The 23,550-nt window shown below is 38.3% G+C and overlaps 1 protein-coding gene across 8 annotated transcripts in view; it reads left to right on the plus strand.

Moving 5' to 3' along the window:
- The window catches only part of EVC2 (EvC ciliary complex subunit 2), a 77,744-nt gene that overhangs the window by 16,250 nt on the left and 37,944 nt on the right, over positions 1-23,550 (plus strand). For 7 of the 8 annotated variants that reach the window (XM_026054769.1, XM_026054768.1, XM_026054767.1 and 4 more), the window contains exons 6-9: positions 518-580; positions 5,786-5,920; positions 8,721-8,872; positions 21,184-21,508. In XM_026054769.1, the coding sequence (XP_025910554.1) occupies positions 518-580; positions 5,786-5,920; positions 8,721-8,872; positions 21,184-21,508 (675 nt within the window). The remainder of the gene's footprint in view (positions 1-517; positions 581-5,785; positions 5,921-8,720; positions 8,873-21,183; positions 21,509-23,550) is intronic. The other variant, XM_026054770.1, reaches the window with a different exon arrangement.

The raw sequence follows: 23,550 nt of genomic DNA on the forward strand, positions 1-23,550 counted from the left end.
GATATATCTTTATTTTCAACTGCTGTATCTTTTTTTGTTTTAGAGGGAAAAATGTTTGATGTGCACAGGGGGGATGCTAGGGAGGTACAAGGCATGACTTGGGGCAGTCATAAGAGTAGAAGATTCAGGTGGGCATTTAGCAAAGCTGATAGGTGCTAGTCTTCTGGGCTGCATTGCAAGCCTTGATCCCTGAAAGAGACATATGCTAACTTTGGGTTCTGTTCAGTGCACTTTCAGTCAACCCAGATTTTATAGGCAAAGGCAAAATATAATTCTGTGAGCATCAGAGTAAGCTTCTGTGTGGCTGTGTGGTTAGACAGGCAGTGTATCTCTCAGAGCAGCTGCTTCCATAGCTATTGGTGTTACCATTGAATATATTGCATTTTCCTATTAGATTTTTTTTCCAGCTTTACACTTAATGAAAAGTATAGCTTTTCTTCTCTGGGCAGTGTGCCAGTGTTATAAATTGGAGTCTGCTTGTTTTGCAATACTTGTAATATTTTTATATCTCTCTTAGAACAAAACACATCTCATATCAATGGCAACATCACTCACCATAACTGAAGAAGAAAAGACCAAGGTAAATTCTATGATTTGGTATTATATTGACTCCCCTGCTTAAACTTATGGATGATCTAAATTAAATCCTTGGGTCTAAATTGGCATACTTTTATGTGCTTAGTCTCATCAACTATCAACTACCAGCTATCAATCATAGACAAATTTGGCCTTCTGTGGTTTTAATAGGAAGAAAAACAGGAGTCAAGGTAGTAGGGCTTTTTTGTCTTAAAACACCAATATTTAGTATGGAAAATCTACAAACTTCCAGGATATTCCTAGCAATTTTTTTCATTTGAAGAATTATACAGCTGCAGGGAGCTGCGATGAGGAATGCTTTCACTTGCTGCTGGGTATAAGCACCATGAGAAAGCTATTTGCCTTTAACATGGGTGGATTTTTTGGGGGAGAGGGGGGAGAAGGTTTTTTGAATCATGCTGATACAAATATCCATGTGGAGAACCTGAGAAGTAAACTGTGCTTCTCTTACTGCAATTTTAAGTTTCCCTTTATTTTTTTTGACCAGTCAGCCTTTCAATATGACTTCCTGTTCTTGACTTCTGAATTAACATGGTTTCTAAGAGGCCACATTAATCTAAAAAATGACATTGATCTCTGCAAGCAGTGCTATTCTTCTGCTTACTTCTTTATTAGGGAATTCCCCACTGAATCTATCAGTTTCATTGCTAGAGTAATCTCTTCACCAAGCTTGTATTTCCTCCCTGACCCCTCATTACCCACACAAGCTGCTTTGTTGCACTAGGTCTTTTTTAAGTAGCTGTGGCTTGGTTGGCAAAAAACTGTGATTTTTTTGTGCTCAGGCAGAAGAACATAGTTTACTTCACCCCAAAGCAACGTTGCCATGGTTGTGTCATTTAGAGTCTAAAGGTCATGTCGATGGGGCATTTGAAGAACAAGTAGAAATGGAGGGGAAATATTGAAGACACATGCTGCATAGAAAGGACAGCAACGTTTGAGTACACAGGAAGTGGCCTTTTGGTGTGAAGGTGAAGAAATGGAGTCTTTGAAAAGGGAGAATATTATGAAGTGAAAGGCTACTGAATGGGTCTGATCTGCTCCATGTATTTAACCCCATATGATTTGTAAAGTGAAGAAGGTTACCAACAAGTGCTTCAAAAGCACTGTGTTTCAAAGCTATATGAAAAATTAATATCATTTGCCTAGTATGTTTTCAGAATTCTTGAATGTATGCCATAAATTCATGTTCCTAACCATTGATCTTGCACAGACTAGGCTTTTTTTTACATTAATATAGTCAAGTTTCATGCATCTATCTTTATGATCTAATGCATCTGTCTTTATGAGAAACATCTGAATTTTTCAGCTGAACTCTCTGTTCTGAGATGTACAGAAAAGGGGGATCTACCTTGCCTGAAGGAGGTCCTGAAAGTCCGAGTACTCATTCTTTTCACAGGCTTGACCCAAGAATTCCCCTCTGCCTTCCAAGTCCATTAGTCTTTTTGGACTTGTTGTTGCAGTATTCTGCATCGCCAGAGGTCTCTTCTGCCCTCTTAACTTCTGTTAGTGTAATAGATGTAAATCCAAACTTGGCTTTCTCATAATTGAAGATGAAGTGCCCATACTGTTAAAATGAAAGCCAGAATTATACATGATATAAAGTAAACACATGCATGAGCTGGAGAACTCATTGCCCCTCAATAAGGATCTAGTCAGATTTAAAAGCATGGCATTTATATGGCTAAGGATTATGCTTGGAATTACAATAAATGTATTTTTTGCAAACTTTTCTTCTTAAAGGTATAAGCCATCCAGTAACTGACTGGGCTAGGAAAACAGCTTCATGAATGGTTTACTGTGGGGTTCAATGTGAATGATCTGCAGCAGTTGGTGATGATTAAGCCAAGACTGTAAGCCACATTGGTCTTAGCTCACTGTGAAAATTCCTGCTGTATATGACTGTAACTTCAAACCTTTATACTATTCTTTTTCCCCCACTTGAACTTGACAGAATAGACCTCAACAAGATCTTTGAGACTATTCCATAGTTAGGTAAATTTGTTCAGCTTCATTTGAACTTGATAAATGAACAGGTTTTGTAATTAACATGTATGGAAAAGGTGTGTGAAGAATACTCTTACTGTTGGAAAAAAACTAAGCTTAGAAATCATGGAACACATCATGTTTCACATGCATAATATTTGCCTTTGGGCTATGGTCAAGCATGAAATATTTCAGAATTAAAGCAGTTTGTGCAAGAAAATTACAATCAGCTAAAAAAGGTGAGATGTATTTCATCACTATCTTCAGCTGTCATAAGTGCTCTTAGTCTAGTTATTTATTAATTATTTGCAACTGTTCATGTGTGTGGTGAAGCCAATATACAGATATTACTATTTGAATACTAAATGTTGACTTTTGAGACAGGAAGGTAAAGAATTAATTATGTAGTAATAACAGTGCCCTGCTAAGTTGGTCCTGTCAACCTTCACATGGTTTGATTGCTTGCTTGTCTGTCATGCCATTCTTTAAAATTTTACAAACACTGGATTTTTTTTTTCTGCTCTGCTGGAAAAAAGTGCTTGGTTGCCTGTAACAAGATAATTCTGTGGATAAAAAATTTGACCGTTGCTCATCTGAGTGTCAGTGCCAGATGTCTTCCCACAGCACTTCGGGAGCTGTGAATACTGCATACCTCTGCCCTCGGTTGAAAGTTTTTGATGCTGAATAGCCATAGTGAAAAGGGCAAAAGGAAGTTCTCCTGCCTAAGTGCACTGCATGGCATATATGATAATAATTACTTTGACCTGATATTTTGTCAGGCCTGTTTCCTTCAGCTTCTGTCAAATCAGTGGAAGTACAATGGTTCTGGGAAAAAAAAAAAAAAAGATCAGGCCAATAATGCTTCTTCACTTCACAGTATCAAAGTGACTTAAGAAGTTAGTTCTGGATACGGGTTTTCAGGCTTGCTGATGTGTCAGTGATTTGAAGCTTGGCCACTGTGACCATTCAGGGGCTTGACTTGCACTCCCGTAGCATGCATGGTGATGCTTTAAGATGTTACAGCCCATTAGACGCTGCTCTGTCCTTCTGCTGGAGATGACAGCCCCCCAGTGAAATGGACTGTCCCTCCAGAACTCATTTCATTTAAGTATAAAAGCACAGGTAATTCTCTACCCAGGGATTCTTCTCCATCAGTTCTGGTAGAACTGACTGCCCTGATACAGCTTGACTGTCCCCCACCAGTTGGTCTCGTCTTTTACTTAACCTAAAAAGCCTGGATAATGCCCTACCCAACTCTTTTCTGCTGTCAAACTTCACCGTCTTCCTTTCGGCTTCACTGAACCCATACCCCTCACCATATTCCTGCTTTCACAAAAGCCTAGGAAAGATCCCTAAATTACACAGCGCTTGGAAATTTGACAAATGGGAGTGATTTCAGACAAAGTAATTATGTGGTTCCAAAGCGTTTTTTTGTTTGTTTGTTTTGTCTTTTTTGCCTTTCAATTTAAAGATGACAGCATTTTGATGCAAAATGATGCAGCTTTAATTGAGCTCCTGGCAAGGAATTAGGAGGTTGTGCAGAATCAGGAGAGGTGCGAGTTGCTGCTGGCGCTGGCTTATATGTTCTGCATGCTCTCTGTCGTTGATAGTGGTACAGAGGAGAGTAACTGAAGCAATAGGCCACAATAGCTTCAGATGAACATCAAGAAAAAACATTCAGACAATGCATTGGCAATAACACATGGAACTGAGAAATTAATGTATTCCTCCTCTTCCCCCTCCCCATTTAAAATTTACAGGTATTGACAGGTATTTGAAAGAATTCAGTACATGGCTTGCTTACTCAGATAAACATTTAGTCCCAAAACATTTTAGGGAACCTCAAAGCGTTCCGAGTGTTTCATCATTTTTAAACTAAGTGCATTTAAAAAAAAAATCCCCACATTTCTGTCAGTCAGAGCAATTGTTGACTCTTCATATGCAATACTGTCAATTAAGCCCTGGGTATTTCTGAAACTGTGAAAATGGTAAATTATAGCCTGTATTAACTTCTTGATGTCAAGATCTTCTTGATACTGGCACCATAGTCTAATTCAGCTGAAATCAGGTTGAAATCAGTGAGGACTGAGCATTTCCATTGCCTTTGGAGATCTGGGCCTATAAACGATAAAGTCTAACCTGAAGCAGTCTTTCATTTAGAGGGACATGACAGTTTTTTTCAGTGTACCAAAACATGTATCAGACATATACTAAATAGGCAGTAAAAGGATCAAATTGTGCTATTCAATTGGAATAAATCCTTTCAAATGTTGTCCACAGTTTAGATTAATGCTTCCTGTGCAGAATTACCCGTGACTCCATGGAATGCTCTGAGATTTCTGCTCTGAGAAATGACCAAACCCTACTTGTGAGCAGCATGTTAATTATTTACAAGTTCTAGCCCCGGCAGAGAGATTATTTTGTGGTGAAACATTATACTAATGGCTATGCTATGTTTTTCATCCAAAGATCTCAAAGAACTAAACAAACATTGAATTAACTTCTGCTACATGGAGCATGAAATAAAAATTAATTTTTAATACAATTCAATTTAGAGATTATGTTAATACCTAGACTGAAAGGCCTAGTAAGAAGTTAGCTGACTTGTGGTTCTTGCACTCCTGCTATTCTTTCTTGACTTTGGCTTTGCAGAAACTGCAAGCATGTAAACAAATTGGGTAGTTTTGTCAATTGTCAGTTACATATTTGTTCTAAACTCATATTGGTACTTTTTCTTGTGTTGATTACTGAGTTTTGTTGAATTTTAAAAATAGCTGTTAATTTAGGTAGCCAACATCAGGCTGATTTTTCAGAGCTTCCAAGAGATTCCAAATGCCATTAATTTCAACCAGAGTTAGAGGATGTTGGCATCTCTGTTAAGTATTGTGGCTATTAAGTATTGTTCCCTCAAAAGCCACATCACCTAAAATTCAATCTGTTTGAGTTCTATTGTTTTGAATTACATGGTTTTTTAGACTCGGTGAACATAGTGGAGAAGACTGGTATTAAAATCTATGGAAAATAGACCCTGGTTTGAAAATATGAATAGAACTGTAGTAGTTACAACTTAATACTGAGAAACTCCTAAGTTGTGTGAAGCCATTTAAAAATAATTTACTATGTTGCTTACAGCTATAATGTTTGAGTCTGATTTTTAGGTGTGTATTTCAAATGTAGTTTCAATAATACAGTCTTTTCATTTCAGATTTCATACAGCCATGGCATTCATGCTGCAGGATTCTTCATTGCTTTTCTTGTTTCCCTTGTATTGACATGTGCTGTTTTATGTGTTGTTTACCGAACCCAGATATTAAAATGGAGTTTCCGAGATAAAAACCAGGTGAGTCATACTTTTTTAACAACACTTTATTTAACTTTTGCATCAATCATATATGATGATATTACTTGCTAACTAATAGAGATTGCCTAAACAATTTTTGAAGACAAAAAATCACCAACTACTGGATTGGATTCTCAGGTATGTATATCTCTGCATATCTTTAGCACAATCAGATTTGCAGAGGAGTGTAGGAATGATAATCTGGTCGAAAGAGCTGCTGTCAAGATATGGATATTCAAGATCAGGGTGAAGGAGATCACTCTTTGGCCCTGAGCTTTCCTTCTTCCTCCTGCTCTTCCTCCTCCCTCCTTCCTCCCCCCAAATGAGAGGCAGGATGTCTCAGGCATGTAAGGAACTACACCACTCACCTGGATTGCAGCAGACTTGATTCCAAATTATGTTGATGATTATCTAGAATAGGGATTTGAATGTAGGTCTCAGTTCTTTGGACACGCCTCTATCTCTTGCATGATTGAGCAAAACAATTGAGTTTTGGGATGGAGCACTGCCAGTGTTCTTCATCTAAGCTGTGCCAGTTTGCAGAAAATGTTTCAGTGCATACTGGGCCAGAGAGAGAGAGAAAATAATAAAATGTCTGATAAATATTCGTCAGGTTGGCCCAAGTTGGAGACCTGGCTTCTGTTAGTTACTGATACTTAAGTAAAGTGGAATAACTTCCACAAAAGAGAGCTAGAGACCTCAGTCAGAGCATCACAGTGATCAGGGCAGTTGTCTAAGAGGGCGGATGCTTGGAGGTTTGAACCCCTGCTCTGCTCAGACAATGGTGGGTCTCACTGAAGTTTCTAACCACTGGGCTACTGGGGTAGCATCACTCTGTCCTTTGTGATTTTGGTTGGGCATGGTCAAGTCAGTATGTCGGTATGTGTATGCGTTTAGGATGGGAACATGTGGTAGAGGTGAGAAACACATAGTCTGAGAAATCTCTCTTGGGCGAAAGGGGCAGTATAAACTGTGCTCACTGGTGCTCTGAAATTGAGACAATTCACACTGACAGAAATTTCAGAGGTAGCTATGTGGCTACCTTTGGATTTCAGTCTGAATTTTCTTCGCTAGTGGTCTGACTTTTACAAATTAAATCTTTCTGGGTGTTTGAATATATAAGGAAAGTGTCTGTATAAAGATTTCTAAAAAAAATTCCCCAAGAAGTGTAAATAAAATAAGATTTGCTGTAGACATTGCAATGAGTGTGTGTATGTGGCTGCCTGGAGACCTATGAGGGGTTTTTATTCCTCCTATACAAACTGACTTTAAATCTAAAGAGCCCATTAGCTGCAGTTCTTGGGGGGGAATGTAGTGCTTTGGCGCATTTGGAGGAGCCTGGAGGCAGTCCTGTGCGGGAAATACACTTCAGAGGACTTCGGGTTGCCTTTGGTTTACCCTGCTTGGAGAACTGATGCCCCACACCCAGAAGCAGCGATGGTCGCCCCAGGTCCTTTCGTTACCTGCGCAGGCTGCTGCGATGGTCGCTGCTCTTCCTGCCAGGATGCTTTCCACCAGCGTGCTCTGACTTACTGCGCTTAGCTTGAGATTAGAACTGAAATGTCTGCAGGGAAGAGGTGGCGTCTGACACTGCTTGGGGACAGAGAAGGGGCAGTTTGGAAATGGGTAGGGGCAACTCTTAGAGACATCAGCTGTTGCAGATTGCTGTGCTTGGGCAAATATCTGGGAAGAGTTACAGTGCAGCGCAGCATACTTCAGAGGCCTGGGCAGCCTCGCTGGCGATAATTTGTTTCTGGATTAGCTGTATACAGTTGGCTTTATACAAATACGAGTATCAGTTTCCTATCTCTAAGTGAAAATGCTGTGTCAGATGCAACTTTTCACACTGTACAATAAATTTTGAAGAAAATGCATGTGCCAAGTCATCTATATATGATTAAGTGAAGCAGCAAAAAGTAGGAAGAAAGATATATTTTCTTTGTGGTTTATATTCTGTGGACAATTTATTTTGGTGTTTTCTGTTATTTTTGAGAAATGACCCAATAGGGCGAATGATTTTTTTTTTCTGTTTGGAGTAACCCTTCTGCCTAGTGATAGGCCTGTCTCAGTGTGCAGGGTGCATCCTCTCCCGGGCCATTGGATGGACCAGATGACCTCACAAAATCACTTCCAGCCTTATTCTCTATGGTTGAAAATTACTCCATTAACAATTCTCATTTCTCTTAGGCCTGAAGAAATAATCTCTGTAAATGGAAAGGCCTTGCTTTGTTTCTTTTTATGGAAAAGGCTGTGATAATGAAATCATAAAAATTGACCAAATTGGTCCCAGTATCAGGTATTTATAGCAAGGTTTTTTGTACAGCAATTTTATTAGTCTCAAGGGAGTCTATCTGACCTGTGAATTAGGTGAGTCACTTCCATCATTCATAGGATTAGTGTTTCATTTGTTCACCTCCTAATGCTGTAATCTTGCCATATATAATGTGTATATTATAGTAATTCTTTTTTAAATTTCCTAGCAGTTTATAGTGGAATATAACCTCCTAGAAGGCTTTTGCAAGCCTACTGGAGTCAATATAGAGTCTTCTGTCCTCTCCATTGATTTCTTTATTTGTATTCCAGATTGGTTATATAAAAAAAGTTCAACCTGAAACAACAGTAGAAGTAGGTCTAAGTCTGTACTTGAACTACACAATCTCTTTACACCCTGTCCAGCTCTACAGTTTGATGATAAATGGGAGTCTTTCCACTAACTCAGTGTTAGCTACAGTAGAATAAGATTAAGCTCTCAGTGTAAAATCTTTATAATCTGAAGCTTTTTTTTTTTAATTTTTTTTAGGAGCCACGACATGAACTCAGTCAAAATCACAAACTGGAACACGCTCAATTTAATTCAGGTGATCTCTTTAGTGAAGATATAATTATGAATGACCAATTCATCGATATACTGTCTTTTGAAGAATCTGGGAACATGCTTCAGGCTTTAGAAGAGTAAGAATTTACTGCTCTTACGTTACATTTATCATCAGCTGAACCTCTGAAAAAATGTTTTTGAGTATCTTTTTTCATAATATCTGTTTAGGCATATGACTGCAGTACTTCAGGTTTTTGAACAGTACTAAATAGCCATCTGTGGGAACTGAAAATTGTCATTTTTTTTATTGCTTTACCTGTATAAGTCGCAGCTCCATCTAAGCTTTAGGCATGCAAATTTTCCAGTTCAGGTGAAATACTAGTTTTGCTTCTCAGTGGTTCATAATGTAAAGGAAAACTTTTATGGGTAAAAAAAATGTTGAAAGGGTATATTTTATTATCACCTAACACATTCAGCTCTCAAAACAGTGTCATTTTTGTCCTAGAGAAGTGATCCCCTACTGGGTGCCAGCATTTTTGTGCAGCCGCATCTTTTGGAAACACCTGGATCAGAATCTAAGGAGTGACAGTTTAGTGCCAGCAGAAAGATATCGCATAGATGGAATCAGATGGACCACTGGGTAGAGCAGAGAAACACTCCTATTTTGTTGAAAGGCAAGTCAGGATTATATGACAGAAACATGCAGCTATTAAAGGTCATCTGTTCTTCAGCAGAATTTGAAAAAAGGTCCGATAGACTGTATTTTGTTGTTCAATCTTACGGTTAGCTCCTGGTAACTCAGGTTAAAGGCAGTATTATGCAACTATAAAATCTGTAGAAGCTGAAAACAAAAGTTACAGGAGCATGGAAGTAATTTGCTTTCTTAAATTGTAACTAACTGAATTATTTCCTGCATTTCCTTGGTAATTGGGATATTTATCTTGGTAAATTGCACAGTGGTTCTTGCTTTTATAACTATATAGCAATGCTGGTTTCGAGGAGACTTATCCAGAAAATTGTTATGTGACTGTTCAAAACAACAGGATCAAGTATATTTTTATCTCACTATAGTATTAATTTATTTTAGGGATAGGGAATATCTAGCAAGTTTTAACAAAAATACTGGACTATATATTTAATGCCTTATTTTCAGATGTGTTGTGGTTTAGAAAGGTAAATATTCTTGCAAATCTTTGGATAGGATTATTTATATAACTGAATTATTTATATAACTAAAACCATAAAACGGGATTCATTTTTCAGTTTGTGTGTGTGTCCTGGGGCTATAGCTTTTTAATATTCTTACGCAGTTAGCACAAATGTCTCTCTTGCTTCTGCTTCTTTCCTCACAGGTTCTATTTTTTTCCCTTCCATATCTCCTTTTTTCTTTTTTTTAAATCACAACACTTTGTCTGTCTCCTTTCCATTCCAAAAGTTTCCTTTGCTTAATAGTTTGACCTTTTATTTTTTTTTAATAATTTTGCATTGTAATATAACACATCATTTTATAGCAAGACTGGAATTACTATATAGACGGATATTGATATAGCCAAGGTTTGTTGTATGATTGGAGTTCTCGTAGGTCATCCTTGTGACTGGTTGTATGAAGTCAAATCTGGCCACAAATTAGATGCTTGTTTGAAACATGCCTCAGTGAAGGCAGTGAAGGTGCCCAGTAGGATTTAAGTTACTAAGTCACTTATACAAGTTTGAAAATACTACTTCAAAAACTGCCTCAAAACTGTTTGAGTTGGCAGCTCACCTGAAAACAGAAATGCGAAGATTGCTTTGTGTCTTTGAATGTTCAAGAAAATAAAAGGATTTGTTTCAGCTTTACTCTTAAATATCGGATAAAAAGGCCTGGATAGTCTGGAATAGCTAGAGTAGAAAGAACTGCTTTTATCTCATTACACCATGCTACACAAATAACTGTAGATACACTCACTAGCTGCATTTCAGGGATTTATCTGTCTTCTGGCACCTGAATTCATTTGTCTCTCTTTTGGGAACATATTTGACCAGAGCATCTTTATTGACGAGTCTTCAGGTGTTGATTAGAGCTTCCTACGCCCAGCAGCCTTCCTGCGCTATATGACTTTATCATATAGAATATAATGGTCATAATATGCTTTGCAATTGTCATCAGTTTATTTTAAGTATTGTGTGCAATCTCCACCAGAACTTCATTTCACACTGCTGAATTGAACACCCTCTGTATGTCTAATGTACATCTTGGCAAACCTATAAGAATTATGGGCTATAAATGAAAGAAGATTTTTCTGGCTTAAAACTGTGGCTCAGTTTAAATTAACATGAGTAGTTATCAGACTTGGAATTTTCTCAGGATTTCACTGACCACAGGAGGCAGGAGAAGTTTGTAAGATTTTTAAGAGCTTGATTTTATTCTGCATATGGAAGACAACATCTTTTTGTAGGACAGTTCTCCTCTGATATCCTGATGGACTGTTGGTTCATTAGGACAGAGTGCTACATTTATAAATGCCTAATCCTGTAATGCCTGAGTTTTGCCTAAAACGTTCTCATTTGAATTATCTGTTCATTAATATTTGCTTACTTTATCATCTCTTATCGTTTCAAAGCTTGGGAATTGGGCAATTGTGAATGTCCCAAATGAGTCTTTTAGAGAAATGCATTCATTGTGAGGCCTGGAGAAGCTGTTGGTTGTTTAGAGACTTTTTACTTGCTTATAATTGCTGCCTGCTCCTTCGTGCCCTCTTCTCACTTCTGTTCCCTTCCCTTCCCTGGAGGGAATGGGGAAAAACAACAGTGTTGTTGACAGTAACGTCTATTCAATAACTGCATACCTGTTCCTCTCATCTCTTACTGGTGGTGCAATATATCTGATCACATGAAGGTCTCTGTGATCTGGACTTTTACACTAGATTGCCCTGAGCTCCTTCTTTTACTCGGTGATGAAAAAGGATGCGATTCACTTTTACGGTATGATGATTCTCATCCTAAGGTAGACATCTAGAAAAATGTCAAATGGCAGCTGCACCCACTGACACTAAAGTCTGAAGCCTGGACTGATTAGTTCACCTGTAGGTGTCTGGAGGTAGGTGAGATGAATCCCAGTCTTGCAAGCTGATTGTCCAAAAAGGCTACAGCATTAACTTAACTACTATATTGGATAGACACAATATTGTTTCTGATTTCTTCAGGACCTATAATGCACACCTTGTCTTACCTCTCATTGTTACAGTGTTAGATGTACATATGTTACGTACGTAACATTGTTAATGCTGTTGCATGACATTTAACAGGAGAAGCTCCCCTTCTCTTAATGTTAGTTTCTCATTCATTCTGCAAGTTGGTGAGCAGCAGTCCTTTAACTTCTGGTCTAAATTCCTTAAAGGTTTCATCTCAGTCTTGTGCTTTATAAATTGTTGTACATTTTCCAGGTTTTTAGCTGATTCTGAAGACACTAGATAGGTTTATATGACAATTGTCTATGCTAAAAGTGGAGTATGAGAATTGGAGAGTAATTATTATTTTTCACTGAATTAGCTGTTTTAAGGATAGTGATTTGCAAAACATAAAGGGAAAAAGGAAGAATGTGTGCTTGTAATTCATTAATGAGTAATTGCAGTCAGTCTGAATGGGTTCTGTACTTTAAAGGAATCTCACCGTTTTTATAGCTGTGGTCACAAAATCAGTTTTTCCATAGCTTTGCATTTTGTTTTATTACATTTAGTGTCACCCAGTAGAATAGATGGGTTTTCTGACACTTTATACTTCAGTAGATGGTTCTGTAAGCTGTAATGAAGCAGGGGATGAGGTCAGAGTTTTCTCAGAGGAATGGCCAGTACACTGAGGATGAGAATTGGACTTGTGCTTTGAGCACAGTATTTTCATGTCATATGTATACTGAATGTGAATTTCAGTGTCATAGTTCTGTTTTTTATTATTTGGGGAGGCAAAAGTATGGGGTTTGTGTTAGAGAGCTTTTGATATTTTAGGTATTTTCAGTCAACTACTAAAATATTGCTTACATTATTATTCAACAAGCGTGTTTTAGTTTGCTAATTCCTTCTACATGTGTTGGTACAGCTACACGTCATTTTCTCTACGTGGTACACGTACAAGCCTGCCATCATGATTGATATGTTTTCCTTAAAATGCATTGTGATAGTAAATACAGTTGGAATCATTCTGGTGCTTTGTTCTGTTGTGCAGACAAATATGAGCAAATTATTCAGAAAATTAAGATTCACAGAGTTTTTTGTCCTCTTTACAATATAAAGCTAAGTTAATAGTTAATGTCTTTTGTAAAGTGGCAGTGCCAAATTGTTTAGCAAATAAATTAGGAGAATGTGATCAGTATTTATGCACAGGGATGTCTTTGGAACGTAGACAGTTTGCACTCTCAGGAGAATTGTCTAGAGAACAAAACATTTTTAAATATTTCATAGGAAAGCTTCCTAGTTACTTGTTTTGTGAGTTTAGCCTTAACAGGTCATATCCTTGATGCACATTATGCAACAAAGTAATTTGGTTTTTATTCTCAGTAGGTTCCTTCCTGTGTATATTCCTGAATATTGGTCCGTTGGCAATGAATGCTAATGAGAAGAAGCTATATGATTTGAATATTTGACATGTGAACTAGAAAATCATATTTCACAACGTTGTAGGTCTCTTTACTGTAGTTCTGGAACAGAACACAAAGATAACTGAGCAGTTTGTTTTTGTGACTAACGTGATCAAATCTGACCGCTATGGCATAGTCTCAGAAGACAGAGATATTTTAAAGGAACTTAATTTTTTTAAATGGCTTTCCACTACTCCAGCTTTTCTTTTCCATTCTCATTTTGTACAGCTATGCTTACTTGAGTTGGGCTAAGCTCTAGCTGAATATCTTGCTGAACTTGAGCCTGTTTGCTGACACACAATACATATAGCCAATTATTTTGGCAAATCATTAAGTAATAAGTAAGCATTGCAGTTGATTTTTTTTTTTTCTGACGGTACCAGGCATCGAGGCCAATATACTAGAGAAAAGCATCAAACTGTTTCCGGAGAGCCTTGACAGGAAAGTCAAAAACAATTTACTGATATATTAGAAGTTCACTTTTTCTTTCTAAATGTAAATTTCTCACTGTACATCTCAATTTAATTTGCCATGGAGCAAAAGCTTTTTTTTTTTTTTTTTAAATCCTGAATTCAAATGGAAAGTAAGAATAAAAGATCATGTTGTCATAGCAGCTAGACATGAATATTTCTACATAGAAAATGGTGACAGATTGTTGCATTGTTAATACAACAAAATAGAGGTGCTAAATTTCTGTAGTTTATCATTTTTTAAATATATAATAGAAATTGTAAAAATTTTGGAGGGAAGACATATTCATTGTTCTGTTTTTGTACAGTTTGATACTGTTCCAGGACTAGAATGCAGGGATACAAAAATAAATAATAACCACATCGATGTAACAGTGAATACACATGGAATGCACCTCAAACCCTGCAGTTCTGTGTTACGAATGCTGTTATAAACCAGACAAGTATATAACCTATATATTTTTTCCCCTCAGTGAAACTCAAATGCTTAATAGGTAATAGGAGAGATTTCGTGGGAGAGGGAAAGAGAAGAAAATAATTCATTTGAAATTAATGGATGCATATCTTTTCTTATCTAAAAAATGACACATCTTTAATGTTGGCTAACCATGAAGAAGTCATGTTCAGAATTATATGGATCATTTCTGCTCTCCTTCTAGAACAGACTTTCTCATCCAAAAACAAACAACTCCTGATGCTTTTAGTGAAGCTTTATTCAGTACTATTTTGAAAGAAGATTTATCAGTCTGCTCATTCCCTTTCTGACGCCTGAGTATTCATCCAGTCTGCATAGATCAGTAGGCTCTGAGTAGATCACAGCAAAGCTGGAAGCTCTTCAGGCATAATGCATAATGCCATAGTATTTGTTTATACTTTTTTAGTTGGTATCCAGGCTGATTTCTTCTAAAATCAGTGATAAAATGGGTGATGACTTCACTGGAAGCAGGATGGGAGTCTTTTTTGCTCTCTTTTTGCATAGTAACTTGTGTTACTGTGAAATACCATTTTCTGACTTCTGCTGCAATTATACTTGTAGTTAGTTTTATTTTTTAAATGGGATTCCTGAAGATCACTAATCTATCACTATCACTTTTCATGCTGTCTTTCTGTAATCAGAACCGAGGTTCTCAGACCATTAAATGCAGATTAATTTTTTAAATTATTTTTAAACAGATTAATCTAAGAATTGAAATACCTTTTCTTTCTTTATAATGCTGTGGAGAGTTAAAGGAATTTGATAGTGAAACTAGTAGCAAATCTAGTGTTTAGACTGTTGGCAGTTATTTATGAATCATTTTTTCTGAGGAAGAGCCAATGATCTCTGAGCTCAGTTTATCATCTTTTTCTGTTGTTTGGGGGGGGAGGAGGGGACAGAGAGTTATATATCATAAGAATCCTATTTATGGTTTTGTCACCATCTTGAATTATTTCCTTTTTCTGCAAAACTAAATTTACCTGTGACTCATCCATGTGAAAGTATCCTTAGATAATCATTGCATACCTTTTGTAGCTGCTTTATTTATTTGCAGGATGGCCTGTATTCTCTGTAGACCCACATTTCAGCTGTGCTGAGTTTATGCTTGCTCTGTAACGGTGTCGCAGACCCGATGGGTGAACTCGTCCGGTTCAGAGCTGGCCGCAGGCCAGGTTAGCTCCTGGTGCAGCACAAAGCATCTTCAGGACTCCTGCAACATGTGCGGGCTGCGCCACGGCAGGCAGCAGCAAAGCCAGGGAGAGGCAACGTGCTCTGCGCTGTTGGGAGATAGGTGCTGGCCGTTCAGACCTCCCATCGTTACTTCTGCTTCAGCACAGGTTTGAGTGTCCTGCAAAGACTTGGGCCTCAGCGTGCTGCACTCTGCATAAATCCCTGCCACAGAGTATCGTAATCTCCTTTGCGGCCTGACCCACCAGGAAAGTGGGAGAAGCAGAGGACAGAAAGAGAGAGAGGTTGAAGATAGCAGGTTATGTCACTGCAAACTGAGGGTCCACATTCTCATGCCAATGACATATTGACAGAAACGTGCGAAATAGTGTCAGTACGTGATTAATGTTTGTTGTTGCGCAATTTCCTGTAGCATTTAGAGTACAAGAGGGTCATCAGGAGAGGTTAACTTTTGTTCTCTTTTCCTTTGTTTCTAGTCTTAGAACTGGGATTTGGTGAAATAGCAGCAGTGCTGTGTTTTATAGTCTGACACTTTGGTGCTGGAAATCTCCAGGACAGTCAGAAATATTCCCTTGTTCAAAAAGAAAAGCCACAAACAAACATAGCCTGGCTTATTAATATTCTATTACTGATCCCTCAGTAAATGTATGATTTAGGAAACAAAGCACTTCTGCAGCTTAATACCTTTTATGGCAGTTGTACTTTACGTGGCTTTCTTTGCTTACTAAAATAAGCACTGGAAGATATGGTTTGAAGATCTGGGTGTGTAAAACTCCCTTCTGACCTTCAAGGGTTTCCCCTGTCAGTCTTCACTTCTCTGAAGTGTGACAGGGCAACACAGGTGCTACATCTTCTTTTTTGTCATCCTTTTCCCTCCTCTGCTGAAGGCTAGCTTCCCGTTTGTGTTCTGCCTGCGGATGCAATATCACATCAATGTGCTGCTTCTCCGGGGCTGGTGCGGTGGCTGTGGCGGTTATTTGTCCTTGCTTGCCCTCTCTGTGGTCATGTCCCCACGAGGAGTGACTGCAGCCCATGGGCTGCTCTGCTGTGATGCACCCGGTGACTGCTGCAAGGGTAATGAAGACACAGACCATCTGTAAACGGCCTTACATAGTGCGTTCTTCAGGAGCTCTGTGTACCACTAGGGGAGGCTTTTACAGAAACTGCTGTCATGGGGCTCCGGTCTCCTTTGGATGCTGTTGTAGTAGGTGTGCTGCTAATTGGCTGTCATTTGCAGATGAGAAATGAGTCTCTGAAAAAAAGTTTTTTTCTGTTTTGGTAGAGAATGCCACAAAAGGGGAGTTTGCTTGATGTTTCTCTCCCATGTAGACTTCAGAAAATTGTTGCAGTAGTTTCTTATCTTCATGAACTCTGAATTCATTTTAAAAATGTGTCAGAAAGCCATTAGTTCGTTTTACTTTTTAAGACTAATACATTCAGCAGCTATTAATTCTCCTGTTCCAAAATTCCATCTGCAGATCTCTAATTTGAATAATAAGACTTAAAGACACAGTTACTTTGTAGTCAATGAGAAGTTTCCAGGTTTTTTTAATTAACCATATTTGGTTTTGCCTGACACTAGTTGCTTTCCTGTATTCTTTCATTAGGTCCGTGGAAGACATCAGGCATTCAGGCACTCTCTCTGCTTCTCTGTGTTTGACGTCTGGGATTCTCCCTTCCCAGTTCTTCTCTGACAGATCTTTAAACCCTCTTCCTCCTCAAGTGAGTTAAAAATCTTTACGCTTGCTGTTTGCAGCTTCATTTTCTACTTGTCTTTTCACCTTTCCCTTTTTCTCACCTTCCTACCACCTGCCTTTCTGTACTGATCTCATCCTTTGTCTGCATGCTTTGCCCAAGAGAAACTTTGATCTTTTTCATCAACGGATTGTCATCTGCTAACCATACTTAGTTGTCTTTCATGTTTCCATTATGGTGAGTATGCTCAGGAAGAGACGTGAGACCTTTTAAACATGAATTGCTGTAACAGGAGGAGTGCAGAGCATTTAGAGCAACTTATTAAATCTGCCTGGATTTGAGGATGCACAGTGTGTCATGTTATGATTTTTTTTTTCCCCAGGTGTCTCAAAATCCTGCATGTTTAATCTGGGTAATTGTAAGCATTGTTATTCTGAGGACCTTGAAACTGAAAGTATTTGTTATATTATGTATTGAGGATCTCTGATTTGTGCTGACAAAGTGCCTGTTGGTGTCTATGACTCAAAGACTATATCTATGCAGCCAGTTAAGGGTGTCCCTGAGGCTGCCCTCGGCACTAGACACACTTGTCCTTTGGGGTGAGAATTTGAAGCAGAGTGCGTGTGGTGGCCTCAATTCACTCCTGCAAGCTGCTGCGTGGAGGCAGACTAGAGGTAGAGCACGTCATCTGTAGGATAGATTTCAAGTTTTTATAGGCACAGCCTTTCTTCAGCTGCCCATGAAGAGTGGTTATGATTCCTGTATTCCAGGATGTGACTTGGGAGAATTGTGTCCTATAATTATTTTTTCTCTACTCTATTACTGTTGGGTTGGTAGAAAGTTCACATGCTTCCTCTGCTTTGTTGCCTTCTTCATAGATTTCCTGGCAGGCAAATGGAGGGTGAGAGTTGTAGATTAAATACACCTGAGATCTTAACAGCCTCATCCTCACTTGCTGATGGGTAAATGTCAGGTGAAGTACACCTATTGCTCCTCCTGCATTTGGCATCATAATCTTGAGGAAGGGAGTTAATGGAGTTCCTCAATTCTCTTTGTAGGCAAGGAAGGCCACAGAAGTCTTACTCAAAATGGAATCAGATCCAGTCTGTAGAGTTTTGCAATAAATGGAAAGAAATGCCCTGGAAGACCTAAGGAAAGATAACCATAATGCTGTGATCATGTTTGTTTTTTTCATTCTTGGGGTCACTACTGAAGAAGCAAGACTGTAAAAGTAACTAGAAAGCAATTGGGAAAGGAATGGGTTAATTTTTATTCAAAGCATGGTGAAAATATCCAGCATTTGTGATAGGTATTAAATGCCATGTGTTGTGAGCTATGTATCAGCATGCTGGAGTTGTTGTAAAGTGTTGCCTTCTAGTGAGAGAGCTGAGGAATTTAGTCTTTTATGCTTCAGCAAGAAAGGGTTGAAAAGTGATGAGATGACCATATGTCAATGCATGTATGAACAACAGAAAAATAATGACCAAGGAACTCGTTAGCCCAACAGACAAAGAGAATTGGAAGTTGGAACTAGCCCAATTCAAGCTGAGGTAAGGTGGCCATTTTTAAGTCTGAGAGGAATTAATAACTGGAACAATTAATTGAGTGTTGTTTAGCTTCTCCATTATGGAATGCTCGAAAATCAAGATGAGATGTTTCTTACAAAAGAAAGATACGCTTCAGTTAAGACAGAGCTACTGGACTTAAAGCAGGAATTAAAACAGAGAAGTAAATCCAGTAGCTAGTGTTTTACAAGATAATAATTCCCACAACCACCTGACAATCATTAATGTAATGTTACACCACAGAGTTCCCATTTTATTTTCTGAATCCTTCTTTATATTTCAGTGTATTTGCACAAAACTGATACACTCATCTTTTAAATTGTCATGAATAAACACCTTAGTCCTATCTGGCTGTATCAGCAGAAAGTCCTAAGATTTCTGCAAACAGAAAGGACTAAGATAGAAAATATGCATCTGTGCTGCCAATGTGGAGTGCTTCCTGTGGGTGCAGAGCGAGTAGGACTGTCCCCAGGCAGAGGGCTCACATCAGTGCTGTGGAGAACTTGAGAGTGGGCCATGTGGACGTAGCTGTGCCAGTCCTCCAACACCAGCCAAGACTGTTGTGTACCTGCAGGTGCCCTCTTGCAATATCCACCTGCACATAACACCGATAAGCTGGATTGCTGTATTATCTTGGGGATGTTATAGAAAATACAAGCTTTTAGAGGTTCTTTGCATTATTAAGAATGTTTCAGGCACAGAACGGGATTACATGGAGCTCAAAAGGGATCTGGTCTCCTACAGCAGTGACTCCTGCTCCAGCTTGGGGAGGGAGGGAGTTTTGCAGCTCCCTCCCTCCCTCACCAGAAGTTTGGAGGGAGCTTTAAGCTGAGGAGTTTGAGTTCAGCTCCAGTCAGCGCTTTCCCATGAAATGCGTGGTGCAAAGGTATCTTCAGGGTGACTTTTATGAGGAGCTAGAAACTTGTGAATGAGCAGGCACAGAGACCCGAGTGCTGGATAATTGCCAGGGAATCACTTCAAGTGTTGCACACCATGCATACAACCAGCCCGTTCCTGGGGAGCGGCGCATGGAGAACATGGGCTGGAGCCACTCTGCCCCTAGCCAGCCCTGGTTGGATCACCAGGACACGTGTTGTCTGACTGGGCATTGCCAGCGCGCTTCTGGGGTTTTGATAGGCAGCAGCAAAAATCTCTCTCTGCTTCTTTATGACTGACTAGCATACCTTAAATTAGTATCTCTTATATATTTTGAGAGTATTAGAGTTATGGTAAAAAAAAAAAAAAAAACTTAATCCCATGTCATTGATTTCTAAGTGGGCAAAATACCTCTCCTGTGTTTAACAGAGAGGCAATGATAATAATATTGCCAATTTTTTTTTTTAGTTAAACTTTATTTAGTTATATAAGGAAAAGAAAAACTGCTTGACAAAAAGGTGAGTTGTTTGTGGATTTGTACAGTTTGATATATAGCATTCTGAATACAGCATTATTCTAATATGTTGCAAATCTTCCCAACACCTTTGCTATGGCATTTGAAATTTCCAAGATTTGCCTACAGAACAAATCAAACTGATAATTTAGCTTAACTAAAAAAGAATGAATTTAAGTTGGATTTAAGATGTTGATGATGTGTATTGTAGGTCACAAAGAAATTATTGTATACTTCATCTGCACACAGAAGCATACAGTGTTATGTGTTCAGATATATTGGCATGCAGGGGCAAAAAATATCTAATTTTCCAATCCTGAATTGAGTACAGAATTGGCAAAACTACAGAATTTACAATAGATATGTACTGTATGAAATGAGAATAATTGTCCTTCCAATTAAATTAACTCTAATGATAAATGAGAATCTCTTCGTATGCAACATGACATATACTGCATTTTGTAAAAAGTCTTATATTTCTGTCTGGTTTTAACAGAGTTTGAGAAAAGAGATTCTATTTCATGAGAGTAGAGATACAACTATTTTAATTTGTTTGTATTAGCAAATATTTAAACAGTCTTTCCTCTTCTGTGTAGAGAAAGGAATATATCAGAGCAGAACACGAAGCAGTAATGCACTAGTATAGATGGGTCAGTGAGCTTAGAACTATTTTACAAAATCAGTGAAATTTATAGTCCATTCAGATATTCACTCCATCTGCAGTGTGCTTCTCACCAAAGTTGTTCTTTGTAGGATGCTTATGTTTGCCTTTGAACTGAGGGAAATTTTGAGTTCTAAAGAAAACCTTTTCCTTTTTCTGTCTAAAATGGAATGTAAGAATATTTGTATTTCATTGAAGTAACTGTGGTAGAAGTTGGCTCACTCTGCTTTTTAATGAATGATTATTTTCATGATTAGTAGGCTCATATGCTGTGATATTCCTGTGCTTCTTTGCCATTTGGTTTGACAGTGTTGAATGAATCTAGATATCCTTGGTTTATGGTAGAAATTTCCCATAGTCTGAGACTTCAGACAGTCCTGATTGCCTCTCCACAGCTTGGAGGTTGCCAGCCTGACTCGGGCAGATGCTGATTTGGAGGCATATCGAATGCAGATGTGTAAAGAAGTGATTGCTATGATGATGAAGAACATGGTTTTCAGTCACAGTCTCTTTCCTCATGTGGAGAAGAGGATGAGTTCAATTTTCAAAAAGCAGTTTCTTGCCATGGAAAAAGAGATTCAGGAAGAGTATGAAAGAAAGATGGTGGCTTTAACAGCTGAATGCAATCTGGAAACTAGGAAGAAAATGGAGGCTCAACGCCAAAAAGAAAGAGCTGCAAATGAGGAGGCTGAAGAATTAATGAAGAAAGTGAATGAGAAGGTAAATCTGGTATGAAATCAACATACTTTGCATGATATGTTGTTTTTGTATTGATGGTTTTTCTTTTAGAATATGATGGCTGAATATTCCTCTTAGAAGACTAAAGAGAAAAGCTGTACAATATTAAATGTGTTTGCAAGCTCAGATGTGATAATTTGTTATTAACAAGAAGCTATGTATTTTATTTTACCAGAAGAATGAAACTTTCTGAAGAGAATCTGTGACACCTGAAAGCAAAAGGTCATCCTTATCCTGAATATTTTGTATAGTCACACCATTGTGAAACAAGAACTGTTATTATTTATTATTTTGTACTGCAGTGGCCCTTAAGAACTCCAGTCAAAGACAGTGCAAACTTTTTTTGCACGTTCAGAGCAGGACAGCACTCTCTTCATCAGAATTCTTTCAGTCTAATTGAAAGGCTGCAATATATATTTTTTTGTGTTGAGGAAAATGAGAATATAAGCTCAACCAAGGGCTGATTTCTCCCAGAATGAGTGAAGACAAGAAGAACGATCTAGTAGATTCATGGCAGAGCAGGGAATGGACTCCTGCTGGAAGTATCCTCTGGACAGTAGTGAGATAAATTAACTGAAGGCAGAATGTAATTCTTTGTAAGCATAGCATCTCCCTTTAAGTAAAAGTTTAGTGCTTACATGTATGGCTTTCATTCAAAGATCTCTCTCTGAATGGTTAAGCATCACTGCCCAGGATTTCATAGGTGGTCACTAGCTGGAAGTGGAGTCTGGGTCATCTGACTGCCAGTGCATCCTCCCCTCTACAAACTCATGTTCCATTTGTCCATGTCGTTTTTCAAGTATATTGAATTTTTACAATAAAACTGATTGATTGATTTTTTCAAATTTTCATGTTATTTCATCTGTCTGGAAAGAATTCTGTTTAGATTTTGCATATTTCACCTCTGTAAACTTGTAAACGTAAAAGTCCCCAAATTAATGTTTCATGTTGGTCTAATTTGGTAACTTAGATTATAGGATGGCCTAGTGGGAATAAGTGGCGCAGTTCATTATTTATCGGCGGGGCTTTGCTTCTGCAACACAAATGGATACGTGGGTATTGAATGCGACACTGCTGAGGTTCCAGCTGTCCATTTCATTTGGGTTATAGATACAAAACAGTTCATTGCAGGAATATATTCCTGTAGCCCAACATGTCTGTGTATGCTCTTTTGTAGACATTATTGAAGCTTTTGGCCTTCTGTAAAAAAAACAAAAACAAAACAACATGATCTCTTACAGTTTGCATACAATATACCTGAAATTGTTCCGGACTTTTATGACAATTCTGATAACAGTTTTGAGAAAATAATTATTTTGCTGAGGGTGTGACCCATCAAAGATACTATAGCATGCTGAGGCTGTCTGGAAGAATTGATTCATCAGACTGTCTTGTGGAGAAATTTGAGAGTACAAGACTATGTGAGCCAGCTGAAGTTCTTTGAGGTTTCCAGATGAATTTTAAATTGTGCCACCAGGGAACATTCAAATATCCATTGGTTAGGAACATCCTGAGTTAGGGGTGCTAGAAAATCAAAGGCCATTGGGAGGGAGTGAGACTTTTGGTCACTTTTTTAAGGATGAGGTGAATTACGCTCTGCAGAAGTCTTTCTCCTTCCATTGGTTATAGAAGGAGCCTAGACAGCTGTTAGACCAGAAGCTTAATATTTAAATAACTATGGTTGAGATATGTCCTACCCTTGCAGAGAGAGGGGCCTGGCTCAAGCTGGCTGTTTGCTCTCACTGAATATGCTCCAGGTCTCAGCCCAGCACTTCTGCTTTGTTACAAAATGCACTGGTACTTTTTCTGGTTTGTTTTAGAAATCCTAAATGATAGGAGTCAATGAAAGGATTAAGGTCAGCTCAGTTCTTGTCCTGCTCCATTTATTGTCTGCTTCTGTCCTGTTACTCTCATTCCTGTCCCCAACATTCTTGGTAGAAATTATGCTTTGTGAAAGAATAAAGCAAAAATCACTGGAATCTACGAAAAATGGGTTTTGTACTTCCCTGGAACATGGGTGAAAA

Source organism: Apteryx rowi, unplaced genomic scaffold (genome assembly GCF_003343035.1).
Source record: "Apteryx rowi isolate R43461 unplaced genomic scaffold, aptRow1 scaffold_97, whole genome shotgun sequence".
Classification (NCBI taxonomy): Eukaryota; Metazoa; Chordata; class Aves; order Apterygiformes; family Apterygidae; genus Apteryx; species Apteryx rowi.